General features: G+C 53.1%; 2 protein-coding genes and 1 non-coding gene across 3 annotated transcripts; 2 read left to right on the top strand and 1 right to left on the bottom strand.

Moving 5' to 3' along the window:
- Nucleotides 1-81: 81 nt before the first annotated feature.
- On the bottom strand, nucleotides 82-2,287 carry SEPMUDRAFT_150624 (uncharacterized protein). The gene is made up of 4 exons (XM_016906295.1): nucleotides 2,158-2,287; nucleotides 1,271-1,884; nucleotides 1,160-1,219; nucleotides 82-1,095 (listed from the first exon to the last, which is right to left on the bottom strand). The coding sequence occupies exons 2-4, from the start codon at nucleotides 1,522-1,524 to the stop codon at nucleotides 345-347; spliced, it is 1,065 nt and encodes a 354-aa protein (XP_016758671.1). The 5' UTR covers nucleotides 1,525-1,884; nucleotides 2,158-2,287; the 3' UTR covers nucleotides 82-344.
- Nucleotides 2,288-6,182: 3,895 nt separating this feature from the next.
- Nucleotides 6,183-9,852, top strand: SEPMUDRAFT_150623 (uncharacterized protein). Its single transcript, XM_016906294.1, has 3 exons — nucleotides 6,183-8,879; nucleotides 8,940-9,115; nucleotides 9,177-9,852. The coding sequence occupies exons 1-3, from the start codon at nucleotides 6,479-6,481 to the stop codon at nucleotides 9,204-9,206; spliced, it is 2,607 nt and encodes an 868-aa protein (XP_016758670.1). The 5' UTR covers nucleotides 6,183-6,478; the 3' UTR covers nucleotides 9,207-9,852.
- A 270-nt stretch (nucleotides 9,853-10,122) lies between these two features.
- Nucleotides 10,123-10,241, top strand: SEPMUDRAFT_t62. Its single transcript has one exon. It is a non-coding gene; the product is annotated as a tRNA-Ser (tRNA).
- Nucleotides 10,242-10,324: the final 83 nt, after the last annotated feature.

Below are 10,324 nucleotides of genomic sequence, written 5' to 3'. Positions count from 1 at the left end.
TTAAATTCTTAATATTGCCCGGCGCGCTCTCAGGCGCTTACCTAGAGCCCCCCCCCCCCTCACTTTTATAGAGAGGGGTACCTGAATACCAAATATTCTTTCCCACCTCTTTACCTTCCCTTGCTCGAAAAAGACGCCTGTGCCTATGCCCGACCGAAACTTTTTTATTGGGGGGGAGGGGGAAATGTCACTTCTCCCTCACTCCCTCATCCACACCCATCTATCCAAATTCTCCATCGCTCCCCATCGCTAAATAGAAAAAAACAAAACAACCGGAAAATCCATGCTGACCTGACTCACAATCTATCGTGTAATGTATAGGTATGCCATGTTCGTATCTTTGATTAATTACGATGCTTACTTGACTTGGGTGAAGCTTTCATGGCATCGTGTCGGAATAATTGCTTCAAATTATCATCCGCTCTTTCTCGAGTAGACTTTCTCTTGGGATTGGGTGAGAGGACACCCAAGTAGCTGGTATCGCTCGCTTCGGCTACTCGGAAAGAAGTCAGAGTGCTGGCACTGCTCTTGGAACTCGCATCTTTGAGTAATTGCGTCGGGCTCGTGCTTGCTGTGGCATTGTGTGGCATGACGAGGTCGACGCTCTTCGTGGTGAAGGTACTCGAGAAGGGATTTTGCTTCATGATCGGTCGGACAGACGCCACAGAAGCCACAGTGCCGTATGATGAGCTCGGAGAGTGGGAGAGCGAGGGCAGGTTGATGCTGCTATCGCCACCACTGCGGGTACCAGTACTCGTTGTCGATGTTCGCTTCGTTCTCGGTCGTTGTTGCTTGGCAGACTGGCTGAAGCCGGAATAGAATTGGTCGAGGTAGTTTGTGACTTTGCATTCTCGATATGCTGCTTCGCTACCAGAGTCGTGGTCGGAAGGTGAGTTGTTGTAATCACCAAGGGACAGCTCGGAGAAGGTTTGGGACATGGGCCGTACCACGGTTGGTAACATGGAAGGCACGATTTCGGGTGGCGGGCGATCGAAATATGAATTTGTCGCCGACAGCGGCGGAGGCGAATGCATGGCATATTGTATCGTCTGGATGTCCTGGAGTGATGTGGGTCGAGAGTCCCGTCGCCGGCATCTATCTGTGGTGTCAGTCAAGGAAGGTATAGCAATGCCAAGAGAGGTAGGTAGTGTCAACGTACTCGGATGAGCAATACAGTATGCTCGGATTCGGAGTGACGATCTGCCTCTCACAGGTGGTGCTAGTAACAAGTCAGCCCAGACTATTCGCAGATGGAAGATCAGACACCTACCAGAACTGCAAGAAGCTCGTCATGCCAAACTCCTCGTCCTCGTCCTTTGGGATAATTGTCCCCTCTGATGCTGCTTTGGAGCTGCTCCAGCCCGGTCCTGCAGCCTTTCTTGGGGACGACACGGGCGGGGCAGCAGAATTCGATTGGACATGGCTGGAAGCAGCCTGAGCATTATAACTCCTCCGTTGCGTCAAGGGCGCGGGTCGTAGTGCCTTTCGTCCCTGCGAAGACTGTCGTACATGTCGTTGGTTCATTGGTGCTTTTCAGCAATCGATGTAGTAGCTCCGATTCTGGTATACGCAGACAGGAAGGCTGTTCCCGTGGCTGCACGCACCGAAAGAGCGGTATATGGGCCAGATGCAATCGTTGTAATGGGAAGACTATCCAATGCTATTCAGTGCCGCTATCTGGTGTATTGAGGCGATGGGCAGTTTGCACAACGGAGCATCGGCTTTCTCTGCAGGAATACTGGAGTCGGCGGGGGATCGAGGTATGTAGGTAGGCGTGGGCGTGGGTGTGCGTGTGGGTATAGGTGTGCGTGTGCGTGTACGTGTGCGGGAGAGTGCTCGAGCCACGGGTGATTTTGTTTAAAAGTGAGTAGAACTAGCAGTCGGCTGAAACAAGAGTCAGAACATCGGATGCCGAGATCGAGGGTGCAGATTGGGTTGCAGATTTGCCGATTGCGGGTTGCGGGTCAGTCAAAAGCAGCAAACCGCGACAGCCTAGACTGATCGACTGTATGGTATGGCGCTGCTGGCTGTGATAACGAGCTGATAAGACTCGCGCCGTGGGGGGAGGGAAGCTGGGTGAAGCGAGGGGCAGACCCGATACGTCTTCCCAGTCGGGAACAGGAACAAAGACAGGCAGGGCAGGCAGGATTGACTTACGATAGGAGGGATGCCGACTGACAAAGAACGGACGGGATGTGTAGAGGGAGGGAGATTGATAAGGAGCTGGGAGGCAGAGGTATGAAGTAGTAGTCAGGTAGTAGGTACATGTAGTTCTAATAAGAACAACAATAAGATCAACAACCACAACCACAATCACAATGCAACCACAACTCTGGCCGGCGTTGGCCAAGTAATATAATACCTCCTACAAGAAGAGAGAAAGCAAGTCCAGTGGTTGTCATCGCCGCCCTGGTGTGGCCAGGATGGCGCTGTCAGAAGCGCCATCACGGTCGAAGGTTCGGAGGCTTTGAGCCTCTGAGGTGTGTGAGTGCATCGCATCGCGTCTTTTGAGCAGATTATGGGTCTAGCAGGTCTAGCAGGGCGGCCTTTGTCCCAATACAGGATCCGCGCTGACCGCCGCGTACAACTACCTCTAACTAGCACTTCTCGCAGTGAGAGTGCGCATGTTTCTGTGTCCAACCGCCGCCGGCCCTGCATGTGCGTGGAGGTAGATGCCCGCCGCAATCGTCGATCCGGTCAACGTAGCCTTGGCACTATGGAAGTCAAAATGCAAACTCTTCTGTCCATCTGTGTGCTACCCGCAGTCAGTCACCGCACCCACGCACACATACGCCTCAGTGAGAGCGAGCCAGTGTCCTTCTTCTGCACCACCACGCCCACTGCATGGACTGCATGCCATGATGTGATCGTCAGGACCTACTCACCTCCCCGCTGCCCAGCACCCTCGGTTGTGGCCCACGATTGGCCAGACCCCTTCAACACGTGCTGCCGTCAGACCATTGCAGCATCCTATCAATCCGACCAGTATGTGACATGTGTGCTCCATCGATGTAGGCCGTCTTCCGAGAGGCCAGCGTTCTTCATTCAGAACATTGCGCGATACCACGCTTCAGTTGCATCATATCATTGGCCGATAACTAGCATCATCAGACGACAGGGAGGGAAATCCGATGCTAGGAGGTTCGGCATCTCCTAATCGTGTAGGAGGTAGCGCTCGCGCGTGCCAATAGCAAGCGGTCGCCATCCAGCGCTGGGCATCGCATCCTTCGAAGTTCGAAACATCACCTTGACAGTTGTTGTGCATTAGTTCTTAGTGACATGTATGTATGTGCTCTTTACGGACTCTTGCTAGGAGGTCAGGTACCTCCTAGTCCTCGCTTCCATGTTCTAGACTTTCCACGTCTCCACTCTCCACCTCGAGCGCGAACGCCCTGGTCGTCCGCTCCGCTGTGGAGAGCGATTCGCAATTCGACGCGACGTAGGAGGTAGGAGGTACGCGTTGTGGGAGGCTGTGCCAAGCTCCATCTCGTCTTGCTCCACTACACGGCGGTCGGGAGTCTTCACAATACGAGTACACTCCTGAGCTCATGATCGTGCTGACGACATACCGGCCATCGGATTTCCTAGGGACGAACGATTCCCATCCTCAATCATCAAAGGTTCCAGGTTCAAACTTCCATCTCTCTTGACCACTTCACCGCTCTCCAATAATAAAAGAGCCGCTTGCGTCACGGATCCTCGACCATCGATCGCCCACAGCAACAACAAACGACAACGCATCGCATCTCCCCGGAACATCACCACCACCACTACCTCCTACCACCAACCACCAAGCCCCCAGATTTCCGATTGCATGTGTGGACAACGAACTCAAAACACGCAATTGCAACTTGCATTGCGACAACCTAACTACTGACGTGCGACAAATGGAACGAAGGTGCAATAATGGCGCCAGAGATGGCTTGGCTTAGCCCATCGCGCGGTCAACCAGGATGTGGCAGTTCACCTACCTCCTACTGTACATACATGTATGTCTGCTCAGGGAAGATCCCTTTTGCGTGATTGCCATGGCAATAACAGACTTCTTCGATGCGATGATGCCTCTCGTATGCTAGATGGCCTCATTGTTTTTCTTGGTCCGGACGCTGCGATTGTGGTCGGGTGCGGCGTGGCGTCACTTTTTTTTTTCTTTTTTTCTAAATCACCCGACATTTATTCTTTCCCTCAAGACGACGACTGTGCCGAGGAGGAATACCACGATTGGTGCTGGACATCAAGGTCCTGCATGCTCACTCGTACTTCTTAGAATCCTGGAGCCGGTTATATATTACGCACACTCTATCGGTGCGTCTGAAAGAGTTTGTTTGGTCACGAAGGAAGACGTCAAATGCTGTACAGATGGAGGTAGGTACATACTGTAGGTGGTTAGCTGACGTCGACAAAAATGCTGCTGCCCAGGACCGCAAAGCCGCTCGCAGTGATCGGGTCCAGTGGCTCCTAAGACTATATGCACATACCTATCTGGAAAGAGCCGTGCGCAAGCACTAAAAACCCCTGGTGGTTTGTCTTGCTGTCGGCCTCAAGTCCGAGACTAGGCTCACCGGGCTTCTCCTTCATTCACAGCACGTCGTCCCGCCGCCTGGGCGAACGCTCGAAGTCGCTAAAAGAACATTAGCATGACGATCAGATCTGCTTCCACACGAATTCGATCGCTAGGTGTGCCATCGTCTCCTCTGCCTGATGCCTGTGCTCGTGGTGCTCGACTTTTGGCGAGTCTGTGTTAGCATACATACCTTGATGGGCAAGGTAGCGAGCGGGCACGCGCCCGGTCTTTCAGGCGCTGTCTTCTCACGATTCCACTGTGCGCGTCATGAAAGTGTGTCCAGTGGCATACATGTAGCTCGGCACGAACCTAAGGTATTGACATTTCAAATCCAGCAAGATGTGCTCCGGGATGGGCCCGTGATGATGCTTGCGTCCTTTTCCACTGAGCTGCAGACAGATAACCCTTGGGATTGTTACAAGATTCAGCTCGTCAAGCATCATGGGCTGTGAATTATGGCAGGTATTTGAAAATCACAATTGAGCTGCTTTTTCTGATACTTATCATCACAGGCCACCCGCGAAGTCGCAACCTCTCCAGAGATTAGCAATTTTTCTCGTCCATCTGGTTGCAGAGAGAGACAGAGAAATGTCTGAGACTATGGGCATTTGAGAAGAAGAGACCCATACATCTCTGAGATGAAATCACCATTCCGCGTAGTATCCAAGAAGAAGAAGAAGAAGAAGAAGAAAGGAATCGCGTGATTTTTCAAATCCAGAGAGGGCATGCATGCACTCCCGACTTCCAACTCCACTGCTCTCTCAGGTAGCTGACGGTTTTTCACATATGGGTAAAAACTCGCATGCTGAACTCATTATTTCCCTTTCCTAGACATCAAAGCCATTTGTCATACAAACACACATCATGTCAGCTTTCAATGATGGTAGGAATCACTGGAGCTGAAGTCACGATTTGCTCCCTTGGAGATCAAGCCTAGTTGGACCGATGCTCGGAAGCAGTTCCTTCGGCCATCCCCATCCCCGAACTGCCTTCAGGTCACGAACAAATGTAGCTATACAGAGAGTATTGAGGCCCAAACAGGGTGAATATTGTTGAGGCCATGTTCATTGGCGAGACGGCTGCTGAGCATTACCTATGGCTTGAGCTCACTGGTTCAAGAGGCTTGTCTTCATATGGATGGGAGACCACGGTGGAGTTTCAAAAGAGTGATGTCCTTTCTAAGCGGTCAGTGTTTGGATGGATTATTACTACGAAGAGCCGGGGGTGTGGTCTAGGAAGGGGCGTGATGTCGATCATCACAGTTCATCACCATGTCAGAACCGAAGGAAGATGATGTGGTTCACACGGCAGAGACAATGTTGCATCGAGAGGCACTAGACTTTCTGTAAGTATGACATTTGCTCATGCTTGTCGGCTGTGCTCTGGACTCTCCTAGGGGGAGGTCGTTCTGTTGTTGAAGATAGTACCAAATATAAGAGGTACATATATGTTGTCGGGGAATAGAACAGAATAGAGTTCATGCCTCTGCCAAGACCAAGGAGCCTAAATCCACGCTAGACCCCTCCCTCGCGACGAGCACAAGCCTCCTGCATACAACTTAGTAAACAAGAAAGTCATCCTCGACATTGAACACTTTTCTCTCCTCGCCCTCCTGTCACGCTGCGCATGTGCATCAATCCCTAGCGATACGATTTTTCTGTCGCGATATACCGATTTCCACAGGGACGGGCTCCACCAACACGCCCCTGAGACAACTCGCGGCCCACGACTCGGAGAATAATTTAGCGAATGCAGTCAGGCAGCAAAGCGACCAGCCCATCACCAGGCCGACCAGTCAACTGCTAGCTACCCAACTTGCGCACATGCACCGCCCGTCCTCTCACCACACGCACTCCACGTCACACCCGAGCATCGACTCGACGACTACACCACCACCACTCCTCACAGCCCGCCATGGCTGAAGCCGAGGAATTCTCGCAGCTGCCGCTGCTGGAACAGTTCCAGCACAAGAACTGGAAAGCTCGCAAGGGCGGCTATGAAACCGCAGCAAAGGAGTTCAAGACTGCACAGCCGAGCAGCGATATTGTCAAAGACTTCACATATGATCATGGCGTCTGGAAGAACGCAGTGGGCGATGCGAATGCTGCAGCGCAACAAGAAGCCCTGCTCGCTTATAATGCGTTCTTGGACGCCGCGGGCACTGATGGTGCGCGCAAGACAAGGAGCCAGACTGTACAACCAGCGGTGGAGAAGGGTTTGACAGGACGACCCGCAGCCAAGGCAGCCGCGCTCGAGACGATATTGTTGCTGATCGAGCTGGACAAGCCGGAGCCGATCGTTGAAGAGCTGCTGCCATTTCTGTCGCACAAGACACCCAAGATGATCATTGCTGCGCTGTCGGCGCTCAAGGAAATCTACCATGCATACGGGTGTAAGACTGTCGAGCCGAAACCGGTTCTGAAGCTGATGCCCAAGATGTACGGACACGCGAATAAGGATGTGCGAGCAGAGGCGCAAGCGCTCACTGTAGAGCTGTATAGATGGTTACGCGAACCCATGAAGCCACTGTTCTGGGGCGATTTGAAAGACGTACAGCAGAAGGATCTAGACAAGCTGTTCGAGCCTGTGCAAGCAGAGCCAGCGCCGCAACAAGAGCGTTTACTGCGATCACAACAGGCGGCTAAGGAGCGTCAAGTCGAAGCTGCCGCTACTGCAGGTGGAGAAGAAGAGGACATGGAGGAAGAGGCGGCAATTGACCTGGAGCCAGAGTTCGAAGCTGTGGATGTGGCCAAGAAGCTGCCCGACGACTTCAATGACCGAATAGGGAGCTCAAAGTGGAAGGACAGAAAAGAGGTCATGGACGAGGTATTTGCACTCGTCAATGTGCCAGCGATACAGGAAGGCTACTTTGATGATGTAATTCGAGGATGCGCGAAGAGCATGAAAGACGCAAACATCGCTGTGGTCACAGTGGCCGCAAATGTGGTGGAGTGTTTGGCCAAAGGCCTCAAGAAAGCATTTGGCAAGTACAGGAGCCAGGTTCTCTCGTCGATGCTGGAGCGGTTGAAGGAGAAGAAGCCTACAGTCACTGACGCGCTTGGAGCTGCTTGTGATGCTGTCTTCGCCGCGACCAGCCTGGGTGACATTCAAGCAGATGTCCTTGAGGCGCTCAAAAACAAGAATCCGCAGATCAAGGAGAACAGCGCCAAGTTCATGGCGCGAGCACTGAAGACGACGCGGGAGCCTCCCTCGCTTGAGCAAACGAAAGAGATCGCCGAAGGATGCAAGAAGCTGTTGACGGAAAGCGCTGCTCCTCTCAGAGACGCTGGCGCGGAAGTTCTTGGTATCATGTGGAAGATCATGGGCGATCGGAACATGCTGGCACATCTTGAAGGTCTTGACGACATTCGCAAAACGAAGATTACAGAGATGCGTGATGCTGCAGAAGTTCGTGCCAAATGGAAGCCAAAGGCAGCGCCCGCACCAAAAGCCGCCGCTCCCGCTGCAGGGAAGAAGCCTGCGCCTGGAACGCGAAGACCTGTCCCAGGTGGAGTCAAGAAGGCGCCTCCGAAGTCGGCTAGTCCCCCCTTCACGGATGATGCCCCCATGCAACCACGACCTACAAGCAAACCGGGCCTCAAGCCACCGGGTGGGCTGCGAGCTCCAGGTGGCATCAAGCCCCCGAGCTCTGGCTACGGCGTGGATCGGGGAAAGCTTCCGGCGTCGTCTCTTGCATCTCCCAAGCGCCAGGGCGTCATTCTGGACGAGCCTCCACAGGCGCCTGCCACTCCCCGGGCTGGGCTGGGCCGTGGCCTGGCTGGGAGGCCACTGGCAAAACCATCCGCTGCACCGGTCTCACCTCCTACGCAACGCAATCACGATCCGGCATCTTCAGCTCTCAGCGCAATAGAACGCCAGGAGTTAACAGATCTCCGAGCTGAAGTAGACCTCGTCCGTGACCAAGCCTCGACTCTGCGCAATGAGAAGCTCAAACTGTCGTCCCAAGTTTCAGAGCTCCAGGTGCAGAATGCACAGTTGATTGAGGATCATACACGTGATGTGCTACAGATCAAAGCCAAGGAGACACAGTTAGTACGCGCTCGCTCTGATGCCGAAAGCTCCGAGGATCGCGCCAACAGTCTTTCAAGAGAGATTGACAGACTGAAGCGCGAGATTGCCAGACTCGGTCGACAACACGCTGGGAGAGACAGCCCTGTGGATGGCCTCAATGGCGGAGGACCCACGTCCCCGCCTCCGCGGCCCGGTTATGGTACGCAGAGGACATATAATATGCCCAGCTCGCGCGCGTACAGCAATATTGACCCCAATCATGGCTACTCGAATGGAGGAGATGGTAAGGAGAACGTTCGTGACACTCTGACAGAATCCAAGCTAAGAGGTGGTTTGGGTGTAGGTGCAGAGCGACCGAGCTCGAGAGCATTATCCGGCGGATCGAGTGGACGGGCGACGCCCAATGGCGACGGCGCGAGCAGTCTGCGAGGAAGTCAACTGGGCGGAGAAGGTGTCGAAAGCTGGAGAAGAGCAGCAGAGGTCACCCAAAACCTCAAAGCAAGAATAGAGATGATGAAGGTGAAGCAGTCTCGAGCCGTATGGCCCAGCCAGCGAATGAGTAGTCACTGACCTGTAATAGGCTCGCCAGAATATTGGACGTGGACAATAGAACGGTCCCAGCAGCGACGTCGGGACCTCGAGATTCGCATCGATCCCAGGCCCACCACGAGCAGCGCCAGCTGACCCACCAGGACTGCATATTGAGGCAGATTCTGACGACGAGACGCTTAATGAACGGAGAGGACCAATTCTCCAAAAGCAACGGAAGAAAGCTCTGGCGGGAAAAGATGTTATTGCGTCTGCCGACAGTGGCAGTAGCCTCGACCCCTGCTTCGACGAGGACACCAAGCATAAGAGCGGCTCTCCTCAACACGCTCGTGGTAGAATTGACTCTGCGCCGATTTGCTCATGATTGCAACAACTCTCCTCCGCGAACATTGATTGCAAACCCGATCCGGCAGGACCTTTCGTAGACTCACCTTTTTTTTATTCGGGTACGGCACTTCCCGTAAAGAACCTCATGATCACGATGGCGCGAGCATGAGCAATAATGGCATACTTTGGGCGATTGATGCATACAAGGGGTGATACCAAGGAGGTATTTGGGGCGCACATCGGATGGACAAATGTTGTCCTGCCGAGGTACGATTGCTCGATGGAAGAGAGGTACAGCTCGGTATTTTCCCCCATGGGCACTAGGTAGTAGTAAGGTAGTAGTAGTAGTCCGGCAGATGGCCGGCGTAGTGCTGAATCACAGAACAGCAGTTGGACCTTCCACTGCCATTTTATGCTCGATTTTTTCTTTGTTGTCTCATCGTCTCGTACCGGGCGAGATGCAAAATAGGTTGGCCTCTTCTTGTCTATTGCTGAAATAAAATTCAACCAGCTCGCAGCTACCTACCTAAATACCCACCTATCTACATGTACACTGTAGAGGCCCTGCTTACTAATCCCCACATCGTGGCACTTTGGTACGATTCGTCTATCCCAAACCCATTCTGCGAAGTATTGAAGCTAATAATGCTGTTACAGGCGGAGTGGTTAACGCGCTGGCCTGCTATTGGAACTGTACGATTGTAATCGTACTTCGACTGTTATTAAGCCAGTTCCTTCGGGAGCGTGTGTTCGAATCACACAGGTGTCGGATTTGGAAATGCTCTTTCATTTTTTTTGTTTTTGTTTTGGGAATATGGTGGGCCTGGCGGGGAAGGGGAGCCCTACCTTATA

Source organism: Sphaerulina musiva (assembly GCF_000320565.1).
Source record: "Sphaerulina musiva SO2202 unplaced genomic scaffold SEPMUscaffold_8, whole genome shotgun sequence".
Taxonomy (NCBI): domain Eukaryota; kingdom Fungi; phylum Ascomycota; class Dothideomycetes; order Mycosphaerellales; family Mycosphaerellaceae; genus Sphaerulina; species Sphaerulina musiva.
This window is presented reverse-complemented; position numbering and strand designations above follow the sequence as displayed.

Coding starts and splice junctions, on each gene's coding strand:
- SEPMUDRAFT_150624 (XM_016906295.1), bottom strand. CDS start 1,524: ATGAACCAACGACATGTACGACAGTCTTCGCAGGGACGAAAGGCACTA. Junction 1,220..1,270: donor ACGAGCTTCTTGCAGTTCTG/GTAGGTGTCTGA, acceptor ACTTGTTACTAG/CACCACCTGTGAGAGGCAGA. Junction 1,096..1,159: donor ATACTGTATTGCTCATCCGA/GTACGTTGACAC, acceptor CACCACAGATAG/ATGCCGGCGACGGGACTCTC.
- SEPMUDRAFT_150623 (XM_016906294.1), top strand. CDS start 6,479: ATGGCTGAAGCCGAGGAATTCTCGCAGCTGCCGCTGCTGGAACAGTTC. Junction 8,880..8,939: donor CTACTCGAATGGAGGAGATG/GTAAGGAGAACG, acceptor GTTTGGGTGTAG/GTGCAGAGCGACCGAGCTCG. Junction 9,116..9,176: donor CAAGAATAGAGATGATGAAG/GTGAAGCAGTCT, acceptor GACCTGTAATAG/GCTCGCCAGAATATTGGACG.